At 49.3% G+C, this 24,156-nt stretch overlaps 1 protein-coding gene across 1 annotated transcript in view; it reads right to left on the bottom strand.

The window, feature by feature from the left end:
• Window positions 1-24,156, bottom strand: part of Sdk1 (sidekick cell adhesion molecule 1) — an 886,283-nt gene that overhangs the window by 90,182 nt on the left and 771,945 nt on the right. Inside the window, exons 26-30 of the mRNA XM_027956222.2 lie at window positions 21,073-21,188; window positions 19,420-19,609; window positions 17,277-17,375; window positions 5,345-5,539; window positions 2,800-3,001 (exon numbers count right to left, since the gene is read on the bottom strand). Coding sequence (XP_027812023.2) covers window positions 2,800-3,001; window positions 5,345-5,539; window positions 17,277-17,375; window positions 19,420-19,609; window positions 21,073-21,188 — 802 coding nt within the window. The remainder of the gene's footprint in view (window positions 1-2,799; window positions 3,002-5,344; window positions 5,540-17,276; window positions 17,376-19,419; window positions 19,610-21,072; window positions 21,189-24,156) is intronic.

Genomic DNA, 24,156 nt, shown 5'->3' with positions numbered 1-24,156 from the left:
TGATGGATTTAGGGTCAGCATGTTGGCTCTAAGTCCCTGCTGTTTGATGTGAGAAATCCCTTCTGGCCCTCATGTTTTCTCTATGGGTTCATGGCACCTGTTGCAGCAGAACAGTGCTGAATCTTTTTTTCCCCCTTTGTTTCAGATGGTTTCACAAAGTGGTGAAGTTATTCATACCCATGGGTGCTGCTAATTAAGCTCAGCACCCAGGGCAATTGATCGTGGTTTATTAAGTAAGGCAGAAAGCCAGAGTCTACTGCTCACTCATGCATAGCCCCCAGGGTCCATGGTCACTGTCCATCCTGAAGTCCATATGGCCCCCTCTCTCTGCACATCTGTGCTAGGCTCACAGTCTGACAATCCTGACCATTGTCTAGGAGCTCACGATGTCCACACAGGTCTCAGGTGACCTTCTCCCTGGTGCTCTGGAACTAGATCCAGGCACAGTCACAGATCTTGACAGTTAAGCACTAAGTAATTTTTTTTTTAAGCAGGTTTCATGAGACAGGTAAAGGTCAAATGGAGCTGTCAGGATTATTAAGCAGGAAGGGTGATCATACCACAGCAGTGTACAAAATATTGCTTCCTTGGGATTCTGCCCGTGATGTGTTTTCTATTGACAAGTGGAGGAGGTATTTGTCCTAGTTCTGGCCTGTTAGGAAATTGATAAAAGTGTCCTCTGTACCAAATAAAACTGCCTGTCCTGAAACATGAACCTCTGCTTTTCTTGACCAAACAAAGCACACAATTATCTGGGCGATCTCAGAAGGTTCCAGAAAAAAAGTGCTGAATCTTTTTTTCCCCCTTTGTTTCAGATGGTTTCAAAAAGTGGTGAAGTTATTCATACCCATGGGTGCTGCTAATTAAGCTCAGCACCCAGGGCAATTGATCGTGGTTTATTAAGTAAGGCTGGGCACGTCTGGCCACACTCACCTGAACCCCAGAGGCAGGACAGGAGAATTCTAGAGGTGACACCTGTGCCCAGAATGGCTCCCCTCTGGAGCGCTAGGAGCTATACCTCCCAAGCTCCACTGCTATTGCTCCATGGGTGACTGGGTGCTGGCAGAAGCCTGGGAGAAGTCTGGCCATTCAGGATTGCCTATTTTTTGCTGCCAGTTTGCTGGCAGTCAATAATGAGGCCAGTTGGGGACTCAGCCGAAAGAACCACAGGATTGACCTTCAGCCCTGCCTTTCACAGGTGATGAGAGGGAGCGTGGCAAATATCCGGTGATGAACTTTTCCCAGGCCACGAGGCTATGCAGGGTGTCCACAAAGACTTGAGCTACAGGCCCACAGAAAGGCAGAGCCACAGAGGAGCCAAGGGCTCAGCCAAGGCACTGCACACCCATCACCTAAAACATCCTGCCTCAAGCTTCTCACTTGTGAAGTGGAATTCTAAACACTCCGACCTGCACCTCCACAGGGCTGCCGGGAGCAGCGTATGACCTATGGGAGTGGTGCTTCGGGTGACAGTGCTGTACTCTTAGTCACCCCCTCAATCAAGATTTTGCTCTCCTCATTTTCAGTTGCTCATGACTGTCTGAGATCAGAAAATATTAAATGGAAAATTCCGGAAATAAGCAAGTCCCTAAGTTTTAAGTAACTTTTATCACAGTCCATTGTTATATTGTTCTATTTTACTATGAGTTTTTGTCATCAATGGCTTACCATTAAAGTTTATCCTAAGTGTGTTTGTACAGGACACAGCACAGCAGGCAGGTGCAGCACTATTGCTGCTTCAGGCATCTGGGGGAACGTCTGGCAATGCGTGGGTGCAGCTCTGGGTGCAGCTCTGCTGAGGCAGGGCCTCCCCTCGGCCTGTGACCTGCCCTGATCGCCAGCTCCAGAGTGAGCCCAAGCCTGAGAGCCACTGCAGAGAGCTGGTCCTCATTCCCTCAGAGGAGGGGATGCTCACAGCCTCTGATCAGCTTTCAGGGTCAGTGCCTCCAGGGGGCACAGTGTGGGTGACAACGGCCATATCAGCCCACCTCTGGTTACCACTGCGCCAGCACCTGGTGCCCTGGGTGTCATGCGGTCCTTATTTCAGGCTACTCCATGACTTAAAAGACTGGGGGTGAGGAGATGTCTAAGGTCAGTCAAATCACCTGTGCAAGATGACCCAAGAGCAAGTGGCAGAAGCCAGGCCTGAACCCCCACGTTCTATATAACAATCCCTCCTCTTATAATGTGCTGTGACCACCCCTCCCATGTGTCACCTCCACCTCTGTCACTTGTCCCTGAGGGGCATTTCTCTTTTCTTTAGATCACCCCATTGTCACACCTAAGAGGCAGTGATGGAGCCACACTCCCACCTGCCCTCATCCCAAAGCGTATCCTGGGGTCTCTGAGGATGGAGGTGCCCGGGGGCTTGTGAGAAGCCCGGTGTCAGGAGTTTCCTATGTGCCTAATACCGATCTCCCCGGACCCCGCAGTGGTGAGGATGCTGGAGGCCTGGGGCCTCCTCCAAGACTAAGGCCTGACAGTTTACTTAGCCTCTCAGCCTGTTTCCTCCATAGTAAAGGGGGGTGAAAAGGCAGTCCTGAGCCCCACACAAGCAGACCTTGGGTCAGGGTCCGAACAGGAGGACAGTTCCTAGCTTATTCCCTGGGGCCCTCACACCCCACTGCCCACCCCCTGCTCACCCCTTCTCCATGCTCTCCTTTCCCCAGCTCTACCTTCTGGAGGAACTGGGACTCGGAAGCCACACAGCCTCCCACTCTGTAGGCAGGAGGAGGCCAGGGCAGAGACCCACAGGGCAAGGCCCAGGCTACTTGGGGAAAGTCCTGGTTCCCATAGTACCTTTCAACGGCACAGGCTGTGGCCTCGTGGCTGATGGACGAGGAGTAGGTCTGCCACTCTCCCCTGGGCAGCTCCCGAACTTGCACAGTGAAGTACCGGATGGGGGAGGCCCCATCACTTCCTGGAACCCACTGGAGCTGGAGGCTGCGGGCTGTCACTTCCGCCTGGGGCACCAGGAGCTCTCTGGGGGGTGCTGGCCGCTCTGCAACCAAAGGAGGACAGACCAGGGATGGGTGAGAGGGTGCTCTCTACTGTTTCCTGCTGCCTGCTTAGACTCGGTGCATCAGGCACCAAAAGGCTTGTCTCCATGGCTGGGGTGAGGAGGTTGTCTTAGCTGATTTTGGACATGCCCAGCTTGGAGCTGACTGGAGACTCCTGCTGGCTCCCACAGCAGAGCCAGCCAGAGGTGGGCAGAGGTGAACACCATATGGGCCCCCACCCTCCCACCATCAAGAGCAGGTGTGTGAATGACAGCTGGCTTTGTAGGGGCTAAGACATCTCCTGCCTCATTCAGTCCCTCGGAGTTTGGGCTCAGTACATTCCTAAGCGTGGACTTTCTTTTCCTTGCAGTCAACCAGAGTCTAACTCATTAGCGGCATCTCCTTGGTTCTTCTGAGGGGCAGGGAGCAGGTGCAGGGCAAGATCATCTCTGAGCTACCATGTCTGCGGTGATGAGACTGAGGTATGGGGTGCAGGGTGCATGGGTCCAGCCCAGGCATCACTTTCCTGTCACCCTGGCCTCGTTTCCCATCGATTTCAATAGAGAAACTCCACAGAGGGAGGAATAATTGTTTAATTGTTTATCATGAAGATTATTGATTCTGATTAAAATGTGTGGCGTGTAATAAAGCAGCAATTGATTGTCGGCCCTGCAGTGATGGGTCCGTGAGAAACGCTTCGATCTAACTTCATCAGCAGTCCGATCCTTAGGCACACGCTTTGGCTGCCTGACTTCTCCTGGCCCGAGTAATAGCCGGGCTCCCCCCTGCTTCCCCCCTCTGGACATACTGCCCGCAGGGCTCCGTCTTCCTGAGCTACCAACTGAGGGCCGGGCAGAAAAATCTAAACTCTCTGGGCTGGAGAAGCAGGTGGCTGGGAGGAAGCAGGGTGCAGGGTGGGGAGCAGTGGCCCCCACGCCCTTAGCAGCAGGCCAGTGTGGACCAGGCCATGAGGGTCCACCCACAGGAGGATGTTTGTGTGAGTATTTCTACTCAACTCTGGAGTTGAGCCATGTCTGCCTTTGGCCAGCCGCCATGCTACCCTCTGCTTGAGAGCTGAGTCCTCCTAAATGGTGTTACCCAGAGGAAGACGGCATGGATCAAAGGCCACTAGGCACAGGAGCCAGGGCCTCAGCTGCCACCCCCAGGCCATGACCACTCTCCCCAGTAACAAGGACCCTAAGGACCAGGATGCAGCTCCAGTTCCTGGGAATCTTCCCAGCCCAGGTTTGGCAGGTCGCTTCACCTCTCTGAGCCTCAGCCTCGTCCTCCACTAAAGGACATGGAAAGAGTACCGGCTGCTGGAGGTGTGGGGAGGTGAGGGGCATTTTGGAGAAGCACTTGCTCCCAGGCCAGACTCACGGGAGGAGCACAGTTGGCCCATTTGAGAAAATGTGGGTGAAAACACGTGCACCAGGAAAAGGTGGAGAGGTTTGCTTTGGGAGAGTCACTGATTATTTTCTCCCAACTTCAGACAAAACTTTCCCCTGATAACCAGGGGTGGCAGCAAAGGGAACTGAAGGTGGTCCTTTAAAGGGTCACTGAGTGTGACTGGCCTTTCCCCTCCATCTGCTGCACACTCAGAAGTTCTGGCCTCTCGGTGACATGAAGGCGCCTATAAGGATACCTTCTATCAACAATGCCAACAGACAGCCGCACCGGTGGCATAGCGGATGTGCATTATTGAGTGCTACCGCACCCTAAGGGAAATGTCACCACTGTCTCCCTCACTGGGAAACAGGCCTGCTGCTCAGTGATCCACTGGGACTCCCAGAGGAAGGCGGGTTTGGTCTTCCCTGGGAGCTTCGGGGCCACTGGGAGAGGTCAACTACAGGAGGGGGAAACCAGCCTTCCCTGCCCTGGTCACAGGCTTGGGGGTAAATAGCACCCAACGTGTGCCAGCTCACAGGGGCCAACTGCCCATCTGTTTTGAGCTCTGCCTCAGTGAAGTCAGACTGGTAGTGCAGAGTGGACCAAGTGTGAGGACTAGCACCCTGGAAGTCAAGAGCATCCCACAGGTGCTGCCTGGGGGCCTCTGGGAAGAGTCGAGTCACAAAGTCAGATCAGGAACAAGTCAGCCGAGGGAACACCAAGTGCCACACACAGGAGCCTAGGGGACTAGGTGGGTCCTAAGGCCTGGGGAGGGAAGGACCTCAGGCAGACTTGGGCCAAGGTGGGCTCAGAGAGAGGTGGCAGGACCAGGCTATGGGCTTGGGAAGCAGGGAGAAATCAGGCTGTCCTGTTTCTGGGCTGCTGTGGGCTTGGAGTGCAGGGCCCAAGGCCATCTCCTCCTGAGGGTGAGGTGAGATCAGGCTGGGAGGGCTTACCTCTCTTCTCTGTGGTGATGACTGTGGCCTCCAGGGGCTCCCCCCATCCCTGCCTCGTCTTGGCAGACAATCTGAAGATGTAGGCAGACTCTGGGGCCAGCTCGGTGGCCGTGAATTGCCGCACTGTGGCACCAACCTCCACGGTGGTGAATGTGTGGGGGCTGCTGCTGGCCAGGCGGTAGGCGATCTGGTACCCTGAAGGTGAGGTGTGGGGAGGGAAGGAGAGAGCTCAGCCAGCCCTTTGTACATATGCTGGGAAACCCGCCCTCCCACCACCTGTAATTGCTTCTGGATTGAAAACCCAAACGCAGACATTTGTTCCTTCCTGGTTTCTGGAGGTGGTCGAGGTGTGCACTGAAAGGGACATGACACCTACAGTGATGAATGGAGTGGCCTCTGAGTGCAATCCCCCCATGAAGTTTGTTTTACTCTTCATCCCTCACCAGAACAAGGTGGGAAAACAGTTTCATCTTTCCTGAGGATGCTGGCACACGGGGAGAGTGCCACAGGAGCCAGGACCCCAGGTTGTTCTTGACAGGAAGGTGGAGCATGCCCTGCCTGTGGCTTTTTTTTTTGCCCTCTGTGCCCCTCCCATGATGGAGTCCTTCCCCTGCTCTGGCAAAAGAGGGCAGTGCCTGACCTTGGCAGCTTCTTCCTCATTTGCCAACACAGCACAACCTGCAGTGGGCAAGATTATGCTGGTCTCACCTGTTACACTTCCCCTTCCTCTTATCTTCCCACCACCTGTAACCCTCGTGGTTTGCTCAGCAGCCCGGATTTCCTCACCCACTCCCCTGGTGCCGAGATGGGTGGCGCCACTTTAATTCTCCTTCTGTGATTTTTAATCATTTGAGGGAGGGCTGGGCCAGCTCTGGCCATCTCTCCATGTTCCTTGATTATTAAGGGTTCACGGTTGATCAGACATCATTAACGATCAAACCTCTCCAACAGGGCAACCCAGACCCAGCCTGGGTCTGGGCACTGCCTCCTCTGGGCTCTCAGCGTGTGGTCCAGCCACTGTGCCCCCATGCTGATTAAAAACAGAGCAGATAGGGTGCTGGGTGTCCAGAAAACTAATGACAGCCCATGGTTCATGGTAAACAAGGGGGGCACAGAGGGGCATATCAAGCCAGCAGAACTGAATGGGTCCTTGGTTGCTTGACTGGCATGGGCCGTCTGTGGGCGGGCAGCACTGCAGGGTGCGGCAGGCCTTGCCTCCTGACAGGCGGGCTCATGGTACACAGTGTGCATGTCCCCAGCCTCTGTGCTGGACGCAGTGCCTCCTCTGCCTTTGTTCTTCCTGCTTGCAGGTCCTTGAGGCCAGGGTGACTGCGCTAGCTGGCACCTCCCCAGCTCTGCACATTGCTGTTTCTCTGACTGTGTAAGGTGTCTGGCCCAGCTGGCCATACGGAGGTCAGGAGAATGAGTATGTGGAGATCAGACTGAGTGGGGACCCTGACTTAGCTCTAGCCTTTGCCTGTGTCATCATCACACAGACTGGGGATCAGCAAACTCTGCCTTATCCATAATGATGCCACCTGGAGCCCAGGTATTTGTGGGACCCTGAATTGCTGTGTGGCGACCCTGCCTCATGGACTAGGGCTCTTCTCCCTGACATGGGGAACAGGTGTCCTGGGGATTTCCTGGGGTGCCCAAAACTCTGACACGGGTGTTCTGCCCAAAGCCTTCCTCCTTCCCATCCCATTTGAAGACAATGGACTGGCAGCCCAGGGAAGGCTGGCAGGCCACTCCTTCCTCCTTAGTCATGCTTAGTCATGGGGTGAGGACCTTGAAGCTTGTGGAGCCAGTCTCAGGCCTTCAGAGACTTGTGGGCACTCAGCATCCTGAAAATGAGGGAGACAGCTGCTGTGGCTGAGCAGGCCACATGCAGGGCCCCTGCTGGGCTCCCAAAGCCCCTCCCACACCCCCAGCCTCACATCAGCCTTAGAGGGTGGCTGGTGAGGAGGCAATGGTACATGAGAGGTTATGGGGTTTGCTCAAGGTCACTGAGAACTGGAGCCCGGGTCTGTCTCACCCTTCCTTAAAAAGAACCTATGCCCATCTCTCAGCAAGGGGACAGGCCCTCAAGGGCCCTGATGATCTAGACCATGCTCCCTGTAGTACTGGATGAGGGGATTTTCCAATAGCAACAGTGCTCCACAAGAAGTGCAGGTATTCTGGAGGCTGAGACTCAGGTTCTGCATGTTTCCTACTGTCACTCATGTAACAGTGTCACCCCCTCTGACCCTCAGTCTATTGAGCTGTATGGGGGGACAACAGGAAACACTCACAGGGCTTCTGGGGTTACATAACCTACAACAGACATAGCCTCCTTGTACAGCCATTCTTGGCCTTGATGTGGTCACAAATCAGTAGCTGTCCCTTTGCTCAAGGTGTTCTGGTGGCATCTCATGATGCTCACGGGGTTGTTTTTCCATGAGGGTCCCTGGTCCTGCCAGGCACCAATGCTAACACAGTTCTGCAGAAGCCATAGGCCTTGCAGCTCCAGGTCACAACAGTGACCACCCATCAGAGGCAGCATGGGGACACCAAGCAGGTATGCAAGACATGCTCAAGCTCCCGGCCTGACCCCAAAGGAGCTGGGACAAGTGCTTAGCTTCCCTCACTTCAGCTATATTATAGTAGCAAAGCCCCGACTCTCGGACCTTGGACCTCTTCCTCCTTGAGTCAGCTACATCTGCTCGTGCTCAGCCCTGAGGAGATGCACATCAGGTAACTGTAAGTGGGTCCTCCCCCGGAAGTACGTAGTTTCCAACAGCTTCCTGCTTCCAAGTGCCTGATTCTAGGTCATCTGGCAGGAAGCAGCATATCTGGTTATGGAATCAATATGCATTTTTGAAAACTTCCTGGCTTAAGTTGCCTTTTTAAAAAGGCATTAAAATGTTATAATGTGTTGTTATTACTTTTTAAATTACTTTATATTCACATGGCTCAAAGATTATGTAAAAGGCAAAGAAAATAGTGTAAAGCGTTTCTCTGGTGCCTGCCCTCCGTACCTCCCTGAGCCTCTCTTCCATGCAAGCATTGCTGGTTTCTTGGGTGTTTTTCTGGTGATAATCTAAGAATACGAGAGCAGAGTGCTTAGGATGACAGCCTCATTCTTTCCTGCACATGAGAGCACATCAGTCATCCAGTCCTGTGCATGGCTTCTCTCATTAGCATCTCTATACTTGTCATTTGCTTGGATGGATGTGGGTTTTTCCTTCTCATCCTTTTGGATGGTTTATCATTTATTTTTGGTTCTTCCAGTTCTTACCCTCAGATTTACAGGTTATGCCATCTCCTCAGTCGTTGGCTTCTTGAGACAGCATCTGATAACTCGTCACCATGAATGATGATGAAATTAGCCTTGTTCCCCTTCTTTCTACCTCTATCTTTTCTGTCACACAATTTTGGTTCAGTATATTACTGCTTTCCTTTTTCCTTGTATTTGCCTTTATACACTTAAATGCATTTATATCTCTATTATCTGGTAAAGCTCTGAATTGTATCTTTTGAGAGTCACCTACTGTCTGAGAGATATAAACCAGTGTTCTTGCGTTACACTGACCTCCTCAATATGTCCACCTCTGGCTTTCAGAATCACATGATTATTCTCAAGGTGCTGATATTTGGAGAATTTGCACTTACGTTGTGCGATCAGGGGTTGCGGGTGCACAGTGATGACGGCTTTCAGCAGAGGTTTAAGAGGCACACGGGAGGGATCAAAGCTGGAGGAAATGGCCAGCCTCTGCCCTAGGGAAGTGAGGTGTGTACAGGATCTCAGGGGCCTAAGCAGGCCTCATCATGGACCAGGTGTCAGTTAGCAAAATGAGTTACACAAGGAACTTCTACCTGACCATTTGAGCACAATCAGGCTGTGGCTGGTACAAGAAGCAACTGACCAAGACCCAATGCCATTGTCCCATGCATATATTAAGGAAACCAAAGAAAAGCATTTTGCAATAAATAAACAAAATTTTACAACCAAGCAAGAAGTCTACACTGGCAGACATAACATGACCAATAAGACCATGATCAAATATAGTGTTTTAGAATCATCAAGAATATTGTGCAAGCTGGGCATGATGGGCATGTCTGTAATTCTAGTCACTTGGGAGGCTGAGGCAGAAGGATCATAAGATCAAGGCCAGCCTCAGCAACTTAGAAGACAGAGTTTGTCTTGAGAAAAAAACAAAAAAAGGCTATGGATACAGCTCTGGGATAAAGTGCCCCAGGTTCTATCCCCAGTACCACCATCAAAAACAAGCAAACAATAAAAACAAAAATGAAACCAAACCCCTGATTAGTATGAATTCAGGTACTTGAATGTTGTTCCTGGGGATAGATATAAATCATTCCTAGAGAAGCACAAATTAAGTCTGTAACAACAACAGATGAGTGCTGTACATCTGTGGTCTATTTCCTGTGCCCTACACACTGAAGACCAGGGAAGGATCACCTTGCTGGTTCTGCCCAGGTCTAACTGAGCAAATTTCTCCTCAGTGTGCAAAAAGCCTGCGTTTTCCTAAGACAGAGAAGTGGGACTGACCTGGTGCTGCTGGCTCTTCAGGCTCCTGCCCATTGCAGAGGCCTGGCCCTGCCACACCTCCCACTGTCGATCACCCCGTGGCTTCCCAGGTCCGCCCCCACCTGCCAGTGCACCCCTCTAACCGCCAATGGGTGTTAGCTCCCTTTCTGTTATTTTGCATTTTGCAGAGTTGTGTGTGATCAAGTCTCCTCTCTAAAACCCAAATTGCCTTTCAACTAAGAAGTTTGAATTAATGAGGTATTATTTATTTTTAGGACCAGGACATGAGTACAGATGTGCTTTTGTCATAGTTTAATCTTCATTATTTTATCACAGTTTATCTCTACTTAGATTCTTCTGTTGCTAGAGGTACTAATCCTGCGATGAATTGAAGATTGTGTTCAAAGGCTAATCTTTGTGAATCACAGAATTGGGGGATTAAGTGGAAACTAGTCTCTCCTTGCCAAGCCAGAACCTCCTTCCCATCAAAGGCTCCACCCTAACTTTCCATCCTTCCCAGGGTAACCTGTGACCTCAGATCACAGGAATGGGAGAGAAGGCTTTAGCGCTGTACAACAGGGTAAAGTATTTATCCACCAGTTCCCAGTGATCACTGGCTCAGGACTGCAGGGTGGGATGGGGGAGGACCCCTAAATGTCTGACCCAATCCTCAGAGCCCAGAGGCTTCAGCAGTCAGAGGCAGGGTTGCAGGTTGTAGACACTGGGCATCTGGGGCTGTCGGACATGGATCTACAATAAGGTCACCTTACACTCAGACACAACTACTACTTACTTCTACTACTTACTTGAAATTTTTTTTTCTTTTTTGGATGATCATTTTTCCATGAATTTTTGAAAACAACTGAAGTTTTACTCTAAATACGGCTTTTTCATTCTGAGATTTCTGTAAAACATCAAAGGCATGCTTTTCCCTTCAGAAATGGGAGTTTTAATGACTGTTTAATATAGTCAACCCTCTGTATCTGTGGATGCACGTTCTTAGATTCAACCAGCTGAGGATCAAAAACATTCAGAAAATAATTCCATCTGTATTAAACACGTGCAGACTTTTCCCTTTGTCATTATCTCCTAAATAATGCAGTCTAATCACGATTTGCAAAGCATTCATGCGGAATTAGGTATTATAAGTCATCTGGAGGTGATTTAAAGTACACAGAAGGACTACACCCGCCAGTTTACAGTGGGGACTTGAGAATTGATGGAGTTTAGTATCTGTGGGGTCCCAGACCAACCCTCTAGGATTATAGAAAGGTGTCTGTGTTGCCTTGAATGGGCCTTCATCACATGTTACCAACAGCTGGGTAGGAAGGGGGTCTTTGCCACCCTTGTCTCTTCAGAAATTTCTAGTTTCTGGTGCTGGAGCACAGAGAGGATGACATCTAACTGGTACAGTGTCTGTAAAGACTCAGTAGGTAATGCATGTAAATTGCAAACACAATGTCATTTGTTCCTAATTGCAGCAAATCTGGGTTATTATTTTCTCTCGCTGATCCAGGTCCCACACTGAGCCACTGGGAGGAGATTCCTCAGCCTCTGGTTATATTTGCACTTTCCTATTATATCCTCTTAAATAAAGATGTTATCATTTTTAGTTCCCACATCATGGTCTGTTAAACATAAAGATTAATACTTATATCTTACCCTGACACGTTTAAAAGGCTCACTCGCTGAACAATAGAAGGGTTTTTCCTGGGCGTATGTAGCAAAAAAAAAAAAAAGGCAGTCGTGTAATAGTCCTAGCATTTTTAGAGAAAATGATAGATGGTATTAGAGATAAGAGCGTTTACGTGGAAGAGGTTGGTTATGTAATTATGGCCAGAGCCAGATCAGAAACATTAGCGCACTGAATTTCAGCAAGGCAAGGTCAGAAGGCCGCGGTGTGCGTTAGGAAAGAATGAATACACTGAATCAATAGGAGGGCCAAGTGCGGCCTGAGAGAAGCCTGTTGTTAAGGTTATGGGTGTATTATGATAATACAGGTATTCAAAAGAAGTAAGGCCAAGCACGAGGAGCATCGATCCAAAATGAAGATTAAAACACCCAGCAAGCAGCTTGTGAGGGTTTCTGAATCCACCTGGAAGACAGAGGGGGCACTGTGCACCTAGAAAAAGAGGTGAGTGTGAGTGTGAGATGTGTTCTAGAACGAGAGACACAGAGAGGAGACTCCAGGAAGATAAGGCCACAGACTGCAAGCCCCATGGGCCTCAGTTCCTTGAAGCCTGCTGCCAGGGAGCTGCACGACCATTCGGGGCTCCATCCAGACATCTGGGGTACTGCAAGTATTTCATGGGTTGTGCTGTCACTCAGCAAAGAAAAGGCATCAGTTTGAGTCACCCTAATGCTCAGGTCCGCAGAGCAAGGCCACCAGCAGGGCACAGTGCTGCTGACCTTAGTAGCACTGGGAGGCAGAGACACCCCCACCAACCTCCAGGAAGAGGGCAGAGAAGCTACAAGTGGCCAAATGGCCGTAGGCAGCTCATGGGCCTAGCAGATGCCCGTTGGCTGTTGGTCTTCCCGTTTGCCCACTTGAGGCTCGGGGCACACAAATGCCTCAGGGAGTCCAAAGGAGGAGTCTGCAAACATGGATCATATTCAAATGGGTTCCTAATTCTCAGCAGAGTTCTTGTGCACCCTTGGTAAAAAGCTCAAGGTAATTGTTAGGCCCTGGGTGGGCAGGAGGCCTTCTGATGGGCATGGAGGCAGAGGCAGAATCTGGAGTGTTGGGTAGGGTGGGCTCAGGGATCTGAAGGGCATGTGCATTTCCTCTAGCTTAAGAGCATTAAAGAGTCCATGTCTGGCAAGTGAGGAGGGATGGTTATACTCAGGAAGCTCTGCACATCCCCCCAAGGATGGTCCAAAATGCTAAAAACTCTCCATAGTAAAATATTTACTCAAATAAGCAAGTGTTTTTCCCTCCAGGTGCTTGCTGGTGTTTCCTGCTGTTAATCTCTTTTGGAAATGCAAGAACATGTTTTGATATAGATTACAAAAGTGGGAGCTGCAGAGGTGTTTACACACTCGGAAGGCTGCGCTGCCAGAGCGGAGGCATTGATTCGTTTTCTGGACATAAAGTGAGTCATGCAAAGAGACAGATTCCTTCCTCCCCCATGACCCCCAGCCGGAATCTCTGGGAATTGTTTTGCCATCTTGCCGACAGCATCTATAATTTGGTGCACTGGCTGTAGGAACACACAGGTGAGGTGTAACCCAGACAACATCCGTTGCAGCCAAATGCCATTACAGCAAGGGACGCTCAAATGGGGTGCCTTCTGCAGTACAGGTGGACCCAGTGCTACCTGATTTAGCACCTCTCTTTTCACAGTTGGGGTCCTCTTCTTACCTGGACTTTGTGATTTTCAGTGACTTCCCAGAGATTCCGAATCAAAATCAAAACTTCCCAGCACACATCAGGGACATTCTGTGACCCAAATTGCTTTCCTAGGCTTTCTTTTTTCCCTTAGCATGAACCCCTAGCTCCAGCAACCAGATAGAAAACAAGGCAATGAAACATGTCATTGGTGTCAACAAAGTAAATACCTGCACAGGCCAAGCCTAGCATGACACGGAGAGCTGCCAGCCAGCCCTGGGCACAGGGGGCCTTGAGCTAGGAGCATTCAAACCGTAAATATGACAAACACTGACTACGTGGCAAGCATTGTTCTGAGTTCTCTATGTGCAACTCATCAGATGTAATGACGAGGCCCAAATGTCACTCATCTCCTAGGAATGGGGAAACTGAGGCATAGGAATGCCAAACAACTTGCATAAGTTCACTCAAACAGTAAATTGTAGGCTGAGGTCTGCACTTCAGCATGGCTTCCAGGTAGGAAAACTCATCGCCTTTCCCATCATGCCTGTCGGTAAACCAGCACTTAAAATACAGGGGACATCTGCCATAAGTCTTCCAAGAGGAGCAGAGCTCCCCAGGGAAGGGGGTCCTCCAGGTAAGAAACAGGCCAGAACCTTGGCTCAGAGCCTGTTGAGGTCAGGGCCTCCTAAGTTTGCAAGACCTGTGTGGGCCATTTAAAGTTGCAGCATCAAAGAGACCACAGGTCACCGGGCAAGAGAACACAGCTGAGACGCTAACTGCCATACAGCCACAAAAGGGGAACACAGGCAGGCAGCCCTAGACGCCTGCCATATGTGGCACATTGTGGCTACTCCCTTTTCTTATTACTTCAACCAATCTGCAACAAGTAGCCCTGTGCCCAGGTGCAGGGATTGCTTTCAGGAGTGCTGTGGAGAAGTGGAGACCTCTGCGACAGTGGGAGGGGCACACACCTTCCAGGTGTGGCCACTTGCCCTCAGAGGGTGGTGCAGTCCTAACCCGAGAGGTCCTACTCCTCCACATCCTCGTGTCTGGTGTCATCAGACTTCAGGTTTGGAGTCTGATACATGTGAATTGTGAATTGCTGCCTTTCATTTAATAGTACTTTTATAATCAGAAAAACAAATGTTAAAGACACTCTGAAAAGTAAATGACAAGACTTGCAAGTGAGCCAAGAGTCCCATCTGGACGGCGAGACTTGGGCTGTGCCAGGAGAGCAAGGTGCTGGGGGGGGTGAGGGAGAGGTGCCTACTAGAGAGCCATGCACACGAGGGAGGTGGTGGGACTCCTAGGCAGAGGATGTGAGGGTCTGAAGAGAATGTGAAAGTTTTTCCCACAAAAACCCAAGTGGAAATTTCATCCCCATTGTGAGGTATTAAGGGGTGGAAGCAGGTGGGACCTTCAAGAAGGGACGAGGGTATGCTGTCATCAATGGGCAAATCTGTTCAGGGAGTCCTGGATTCATGGGTTAATGGCTCCACTGCAGAGTGAGGGTGTCATAAAAGCCAGTTAGGTGCACATTCACAAGTGTCCCCATCATTATGCAATGCCCTGGGCAGGGTCAGGACTCTGCAGAGTCCCCAGGAGCAAGAAGGGCCTCACCAGAGGTGGCCCCTCCAGCTTGGAACTCCCAGCCTCCAGAATCTGGAGAAACCTTTGTTCTGTGTGAGCTGGTTTTAATATTATATTTATTATTTCATCTTCTGTTGGACCAGAAGAAGCTGCAGGTCCTTTAGGTCCAGTCTCACTGTCCAAATGGGACTCTCAGCTAGCATTTAAATCTTGTTATTTCCTTTTCAGGGTGTCTTTAACATTTGTTTTTCTGATTATAAAAGCACTTTGAACTGAAGCTGATAAATCTTTATAAATTACTCAGTCCATGGTATTCAATTATAGCAACAGACACCAAACCAAGAGGACATCTGCCCTGAGTCTTCCAGGAGGAGCAGAGCTCCCCAGAGAAGGGGGTCCTCCAGGTAAGGAGCAGGCCAGAACCCTGGCTCAGAGCCTATTGAGGTCAAAGCCTCCCATGTTTGCAAGAAAGACCTGTATGGGCCATTTAAAGTTGCAGCATCAAATAGACCACAGGTCGCAGGGCAAGAGAGCATAGTTGAGATGCTAACTTAAGAGTCCCCAGTCTGCCATACAGCCCTAAACTATAGAGTGGATTCTGGCAGTGCAGTCCCACTATAGGGCACACACAGAGAATCAGCCATGGCTGGGTGGGTCGCCGGGGCTGCATCTTCTCAGAGCCCACAGTTCTGCAGGCTCCTGGGACTGTAAGCAACAGATCAGAAGTTCACATTCTTCAGCTCTAAAAAATCTCCTCCATCTCACTTCAGCGGGCTGGGATCACTCCTGGGTAATCAGACAGCTGACCCTGTTTGTTCCAGAAAAGGCTGCACCTGGGTGTGGCCTTGCCTGAATGTGGGCAAACCTCTCCACCCTGTGTATTTACTTTGCAGGTCTGGGCTTATGGTGCAGTTCCCAGAGGCCGCCTGCAGCCCTTCTCAGTAGGAACAACCCTGAAACATTTGTTTCAACAGGAGCTCCTACAGCTGTGATGGGGCAGCCAGGACCTGGGATTCCAAAGGTCTCCCAGTTCAGAAAGTAAAAAGAAAAGAAATGCTATCCTCATAGCAATATTTCTATCCGGAAGCTGCAGGAGCCCCACACGGAAGGGTCTGATGAACACAGGCCTCTGCCTTCTTGTGTGCGTGACATAGGAGCACTCCAGGCCCATCCTAATGAAGCAAGTACTCCATAAACACCACCCTCTCAAGCCCCTTCTCTTGGCAGCCAAAATCGTCACCTAGAAAACAAATCTGATCATGTAATTTTCCTGCCCCGAGTTGGTGGGTGACTCTCCACTGCACTCAGTACAGGGTTTTAAAATCTAAAAAAACTGAAGCGAAACACTTTCTTTAAACCAAATCTTAGATTCCCAAGATCAAAACCAGCTAAAAATAGTGACTGTAAGTTCATATTTCTAATTCCACTGGAAGTCACCTAGAACACAAGCTAACTTAATGGAGGGTCTCCCCGCATCAAGATTAGGTGACTGTCATATTTGTGCGCTGACCTGGGTATGGAATGATATTCTGTGCTTTCATCTCTGCCTTTAAATGCCCATTTTAAGTCTGTCACACACTCTCCAGTGCACAGTACAGCACTCACCCCAGTCCCCAGCCTGGCCTGGCCCAGCCCTTGGATCTGTCTGCCAACAGGCTTCTGTTCTGGGTCAGCAGATGCCCCTTTCCCTTTTTCCAGAGCTACAAATCCACTCATTCTCAAGATCCAGATCAAAAGTAGCCTTCTGCCCACTTACCCACCCTAAAGGAGTGGCTTGCCATGGATGGGGGCATTCAATGAATCTCTCTCAGGTCACTTACTGTGTGGTACTGTCACTTGTATTATCTCCCTGATGGGACATGGGCATCTGGAGGATGGGCAGGTTTTATTCATGCCTGCTTCCCCCTATGCATGCAATGTTTGGTACTAGAGTCCTTAGTTTGTCTCAGTGAGAAGGGTAAATAAAGGGTAAATAGTTAAAAATATAATTTGCTGCCTTTGGGAAGTTAGGAAAAATTAAGGCCTTTCATCAATGTTGCTTCCCTGAATGAAAAATTAAATATGAACAAATTCCCTGGGACCTGAGGCCTGCACTTGATCTCAGTGGCTTTCAGCCTCAATGCAGAGGAGCTGTGTCCTGGAGCTGGGGCTGGAGGCCCAGGTCCACATGGTCTGTGAAAAAGTAGCCAATCATTTCCAAAACACGGCCAACAACCCAGAGTGGACGCAGGATGAATTACAAATGGCACTGTTGTGAATCCTGAGCAAATGGAAGAAATTCTGGGCTAACAAAATGTAAATTCATTCCACAAAAAACCTTTAGTGCATAAGCTCAGGAGACAGTCAAGGGTCCATGATCATCTCAGTTCAGAAAATTCTACATTGCTCCCGAAGGGGTTTGTCTTTACCCTTGTAACTATCTAATAAAAATAGGAGAAAGTAATCTAGTTGTCATTTCACTCTTTCCCGCCGCTCCTTACCCAGAATCACGCCATTGGGTTCCTCTGGGGGTTGCCACACGATCCGCACTGCCGTGAGCCTCACCTCGGGGAACACCAGCCTCACAGGAGGGCCTGGAGCTGGGAGAAACACAGGATGTGGATGCACACAGGATCTGAGGCCAGTTGTGCACTACTTCTGGGACACTGCTCATGGTGGAACATGCTGAAGCTTTTGATGAATCACTTTTGGAATCTACATGGCTTTGTGTGGCTCCCTAACAATTTTGGAAAAACACCTCATTTTTAATTCTACCCATCTGCTTTCCAAGTTTTCCAAGTTTCGAAAGCAGTGCTCATAAACTACTCAGGGAGTGGTGCAAATGCAGCTAGTATACTGCAGAACTAGTCCCCTGGCCACTAATAATAATTCTGCAGAGTGTGCAGCCAGTTGGAAGAAGATGATACTAATCTGAGCTCAGACTCCTTTACTGGGTTTGAGAGTGGGTGTGAGACAAGGCATACTCAAATCCCTTCCAACTCTAAGTGGAGGTTAAACTATTGATGAAGCAACATGTTGGCAATCAATGCTTTATCTCTTATGCATGCCACCCCTCTCCTGCCTTGTCCTAGAAAATTAAGAGTTGATGTGCCCAAATGCATATAATAATTTTCTGTGGTTCAGTGCACTGATAATTCAAAAAGCAGTTGTGTATTGTGGAACCACTGAATAATAGGGTCATAACCCTCATAAAATTTATTTGCTTAAATGAATAGACAAGTTAGTGTGTGGCCAGGATGGGAAATTCTTGTTGGACTTAATCATGGATTGATTCCGGGTAAGAGGCCATGGGCACGTGACAATCAATACAGAAACAGAACGAGGAGGCCCACAACAGCCACTGTGGACAGCTGAATTCTGCCTTGAGCTACTAAACTAGGATCAGTATTTAAAATTTTGAATGGGTCTTATGACACTTATATTTGGGCAAATAAATGTCCGAAGGAGACCATGAGCTCACAGACTCAGACTAATTCACAAATATGCGAGCTAGGAGGGCAATTGTGACATTGGCCTCCTCCAAGCTGAACATTTGGATTATGTTGAAATGAGAGGGAGGAAAGACGTGTTTCTATTAGGACTGAGAAAGAAGAGAAAACATCATTCCAAGACTAGCCAATGTGTCCTTTAGGAAGAGCAGATGGCAAAAGACCGGGAGTTGAGGAGTCTCTAAAATGCCCCTGGGACTTCATCGGAGCCTCGCTTCATACAGCCTGCAGTGAAACCATGTCCACTTCCCATTTCCCTGCTGGGTCCCCTCCACCTGAGCCTCTGGGCTGGGGAAGGATGAGGACCTGGGTGCAGTGCTCGGTTCTCTGCAGAGGCCAAGCCTTGCTCTAGTCCCTCTGAGAACAAGGGAGGGACAGTTTCCACTCTGCAGGTAGAGTGCATTTGGGGCTCATTAGTCACCTTGGTGAGATGCTTAAGAAAAGCTGCACTTGTTTCCATTCTGTCAGATGCCTCTGATTCCAGGGTGAGTGTTTTGGGGGAGATGGGTAATATTTTCCCCTGACACTTTCATTACAGTCTCTTTAAAAATGAAAATGCAAGGGAGCTAACCTTTAAGTGTTTGACATCTGCAAAGTGGAAAAACATATTTACTGATGATTCAGACTTCTATAAAAACAAAATCAGCAAGATATGCTTGTTACTCAGTCTGGAAACACAGGGGTCTGGGGACCCTGGGAGCCATCAAATGTACCGCTCTCTACATGGGAACTTATAATTATGTCTCATTACACAAATGGTGAGACCTGGGCAGTCCCCTAAGCATTGGGACCCACTGGCCCAGAGTGGATTTGTAACTAGCTTTGTATAGGCACCATCAAGATGAGCAGCTCACATTTTACAGCCGGGCCCACCCCTCGCCAGCACTGCCCAAGGCAGAGTTATGACTGAAATTCTGCATAGCTTCATAATCAGGCTGTAAAAATCCACTCCAGGCTGAAATTGGCCATATAAATGCTCAGTGACTGAAAAACAATTTTGTTTTGTTTCCCTCAACTGAGAAAAAAAAAGTGGTTGGAAAATTATGTTAAAAACACTCACAATCCAAATTGTTTGGATAGGGAAAGCAACCCAGGGAGGCGGTGAGGCCAGCGAGAGTGCCAGCCTGGTACATACCATCATCCTTGGTACGCTCGAGGATGAGAGGCATGCTGGGGACCCCGTTCCCGATGCGGGTGAACGCCAGCACCTGGAGCTCGTACAGCACGAACTTGCGCAGGCCGGCCAGCAGCGCCGACCGTGTGTGGTTCCCCCGCACGGTGTGACTTCTGGGCTCAGGATCCAAGTCTTTGGCTCGGTACAGAATCTGAAGCATCAACATACAAGTGCGGACAGTTGTGATCATGCTGTGTTGGGAAGGGTCTCTGTGGGCACAGGGCAGGCTTGTAACCATAAGGCTGGGACCAGCCAACTGGGTGCAGCTGTGTGAGGAGTGTGGACTCAGGTTCTATACTCCAGCATTGGGGAGGAAGATGATGATGAAGTGACTGAATACCAGAAGGGGCGCTTGAGCTAACACTCAGCCCACAGCTTGGCGGGTTGGCTGCCTGGCCACAACTGTCAAGATCTGAAGCACTCAGCTGCAGCCATGCCAGCCGTACCCACTAAAACAAGGACTCAATTATGAACACGGGCTTTCTGCATCCTGCAAAAGGAGCCAATAGCTCCATGGAAACTGGTTCCTGCCCCAGTAGACTCTCTGTTCCCCACAAGAACCTGAGCCCTGAGCCATATCAAAGCCATCCTGAGATGCGCTCCTCCAGGGCCCTCCTTCTCCTACAGAGTTCCTATGTCTTCCCTCCATGCTCATCCCCTCTCTCCAAACTCTTCCCAGAGATCAGTGACTCAGAGGTCATAAAAGGCAAGCTCTCCAGGGAAGAGTCTGAAAAGAGCATGGAAATCATTCTTGTCTGGGATCCAGGAATGTGGTGTGCTGTTGTGGTCACCTGAACCTAGGACTAGCATATATCATGGCTTGGTCATATGTCATGGCACTGCCATGTATCATGGGGCCAGAAGGAAGCAATTAAAATACCCAGGGAAGAGGGGTGACATGATAACAGCTGGGGGAAAACAAAGAACAGGTGTCTAAATTACGGAAAGGCAAAAAGGAGACCGCTCATAATCTGTGGAGCAGCAGAGAAAGAAGTGTGGCCTTGCTGGCCAAATCCAGAGACCCTCATCCCGCTGCTTGGAAGAGCTGAGCTGAGGAGCAGAATCAGGAGACGGTTTTCATCACCCTCCAGTGGTGAACAGGAAGTAGGTTTTCAGTGGTCCAGGTAGATGCATGGAAGACAGAACCCAGAGAAGCTGGGACAGGTCCAAGTCTCAGAGGCAGGTGGCACTGCCTAGGACCGTCCTGGGCCTTTACAATATTCACAAACAACACACACGTCTATCTGCACTTAGCAAGTCAGGAGCACTTCATAAAACAGTCCCTTGCTTCTCACACCACCTCTGGGAAGCTGCCAGTATCATTCCCATTTTACAAGTGAGGAAACAGGTGTGGAGTGAAGAAGCTGTCAAGGCACCTCAGCTGGTGCTGTGCAGAGCCAGCGCCTGAGCTCCTGGACTTCCAGCTCCTTCTTCACCGGCTAGGCATTCCAAAAGCACTTATGCTTCATTCCCAGACTGCAATGAGCGCAGAGGACAGCTAATGGGAAAATCAGGAAAGGGGAAATGTCTGAGGATCTGTGAGAAAATCGGAGTCTGTTTGGTAGCAACCTCACAGCAGCTCCACGAGGAGAGCAAGGTCACCATGACACATACCTTGTAACCTAGTATAAGCCCATTCTGGTCCTGCTCAGGGACAGATGCCCATGTCAGTAAAATCTGGGTGGAGCTGACGGCCTGGGCGGACACGTTTTCCGGAGCTGCTGAGGGAACTGCAGAGAAGGAGTGACATCAATTGGCATCAGAAGTCTAAAGGCTTCTACAAATAAAGGTCCAATTTTCACCCAAATAATCAAGTTGTCCTTGAAAAATGATGTATTCTGAGAGTTTTGTAGGGATCAGATTAAACCTGCAGGAGTATAACAGATATGTAAATCTCTTTAATGTTAGCAACAAATTCCATAAATCCTGGGTATTTAGAGCTCAATTTTCCCCGAGTCCACCCAGCAAGAAAATATGCTTGGTCTGTTCTCTGTAATAACTTGTGGAAACTTCAGGCTTTTATCTCAAACAAGAAATCCTCACTTTCAGACAGCTCTGTGACATCTCTGAACAGGGCATTCTGCAATGGGGGCAGGGGCCAGAGCAAAGACCTTACAATGTACACAGAGGGAAGGGGAGGGGCGGTTTGCCTGTGTCTGTCTCTCTGTTAGGTGTTCTCAGATTTCTAATTGAGTGTAGTCCCAAAGTGACCCAATGAGGCAGTTGTCATTATCCTTTGTGCAGACGAGAGGACTAAGGCTTAAGGAACCTCATTTCATTCTATTTAAATGGATGTTGTTTTTCACAAGGAGATGCCTACAGAGGCCCTTGCACATGTAGTTTTCCTGATTTTATGGAAGCTCTTCTTTTCTCCGTTTACCCTGTTACTGAACTCATTGTTTTGCTATGTGTGCCGGGATTCAGGTATGATGTGTAAAAAGAAAACAGTAAAACCTTAAAAACAAGGACTTCATATTCTAGACAGTCTCAATGACTTCACTATTTTTCTATGGGGCCCACTCACTCTTCAAGGCCATTCAGACAGGAAAATATGGATCTGGGTAAGTCCCCAAGCAAGTCAGAGGATGCACCTCTGATTTTATGGGTCATAAGCAAAGAGGAACTCTGAACCTGGGCCTAAAGGTCACATTGTACCCCAGGGCCACTGTGGTATAAAAGGAGGAATGCACTTCAAGTTTTTTGCATCTCACAGTAGGCATCAGACAGGTACCTGCCTGTCACTTGGGCTCTGAGGTCACTACCAAGTGCAGAGTCATCTTTTGAACTGGGAGGCCATGAGGCTCCTCAGGAAGAAGCAGCTGAGGAGCAAGAGCAAACCCAGAGTGGACCTGAGGATGCCATTCCACCCCCAGCCTCACTGCCCCACGTGGGAAACTGCTAAGTGCAGCACTTTCACTGAGCAGGTACTTGGTCCTGAAGACAGGGAGGTGATGATGCTGTAACCAGGTGTCGCACGAGGATGAGCGAGAGATGGGAGTGCTGGGTGTAGTTTTTGGAAGCTGGACAGACACCTGCAGTCCTCCAGGGCCCAGGCTGGGGGCCCACACATAAGCTTTTCCCACTCATTCATTCATTTACTCAGGTGGCATGACTTCCTCCTGTTGTGTAGAGGCTGTGAGGACCCAGTTCACCTGAATACAGCCAGAGCCTGTGTCTGCACAATAATGCTGCCCTTGGACATTGGATCACATCATAGTTTCATGCCACATGCTCTGATCTTTGTTAGGCGTTGAATCGTGTACCCCTCTGAATCCATACTTTGGAGCCAGACCGTAATTGGAAATAGGGCTATTGCAGATGTAATCTGTTAAGGTGTGACACACTGGAGTAAGGTGGGCTTTAATCTAGCAGATGGATGTCCTTACAAAAAGGAGAATTTGTAGACACACACACAGGGAGATGCACGGGAATGAACAGACCCACACACAGGGACAACACCATAGAAAGGTGAGTCAAGGACTTCCAGGACCAGGAGAGGGCCTGAGGGAGACCTTCCCCCACATCTCCAGCCCGCTGATGCCTGGACCTCAGACTCCTGGCCTCCAGGATTCTGAGACAATGCATTACTGTTGTTTAAGCCACCTGGTTTGGGGTACTCTGTTATAACACTACTATAGTTTTTTTGTTTTTTTTTAAATAAAGTTATAGGTGGACACAATACCTTTATTTTATTTATTTATTTTTATATGGTGCTAAGGATTAAACCCAATGCCTCACATGTGCACTCTACCACTAAGCCACAACCCCAGCCCCAGTTTTTAAGACAAAACACCAGAAGTCATTAGTCTTAGATATTTGGCAAGCTTAATTGAGATACTAGTTCAGCTCACAGTGTCTTCTTCTTCTTTTTTTCTTTTTTGTTTTTTTGTACTGGGGATTTAACCCAGAGACCTTTTACCACTGAGCTACATGTCAAGCCCTTTTATTTTGAGACATGGCCTCACTAAGTTGCTGAGGCCAGCCTCAAACTTGGGATCCTCCTGTCTCAGCCTCCAGAATTACTGGGATTACAGGCATGTGCCACTGTGCTTGGCATCAACCAATAATTTCTGCAGACCCACAGTGAGCCATAGTCTAACAATATAATCTGCTGAGGAGATGCTGATCCTTGGGTAAGGGGCCTCACCCACCTGCAGAGATCTTCCCAGGGGGTGGGGGGAATCACAGAGAAGTCCTGGAAGGGCCAAGACCTTGGCTGCCCACCCCCAAGAAGGTCCATTTCCTGACTCCTGATAGCCCTGGGGGCAGCACCTTTCCCCTCCTTCCTGAGTACCTCTCCTTACTGCCCAGCCCTGAATCTGCTGCCATAGTAGGTCAGTAAATGTGTCTACAAAATAGAAAAGTCACCTGTTTACCTGTTAGGAAAAGCCACAGTGACCATCTCTATGTTTTGGAGGGAGATACTGCTGGTCAGCTTAATCTAGTAGACAAGCTTTCTTCTCAAACACGTCAGTTGAGAGTCATTCACTCAATTGTTCAATCATTCAATGAAATAATGTCAATTTATATGAGCAGATATGTGACACAGAGAAGGGATATTTGTGATTTTAAGTTTAGTCAGTTCTCAGAACAGGAAGGATGCTTGTCTCAGGTGCCAGCCCCTGTCCCAGTTGCATTCCAGCTGTGGCTTCGGCATGGCCCCTGCAGACTCCCTGAGCGGACAAGGGGCTCCTATTG

This window comes from Marmota flaviventris, chromosome 19 (genome assembly GCF_047511675.1).
Source record: "Marmota flaviventris isolate mMarFla1 chromosome 19, mMarFla1.hap1, whole genome shotgun sequence".
Taxonomy (NCBI): domain Eukaryota; kingdom Metazoa; phylum Chordata; class Mammalia; order Rodentia; family Sciuridae; genus Marmota; species Marmota flaviventris.
Note: the sequence above shows the minus strand (reverse complement) of the source record. Positions and strands in the feature narration are given on the sequence as shown.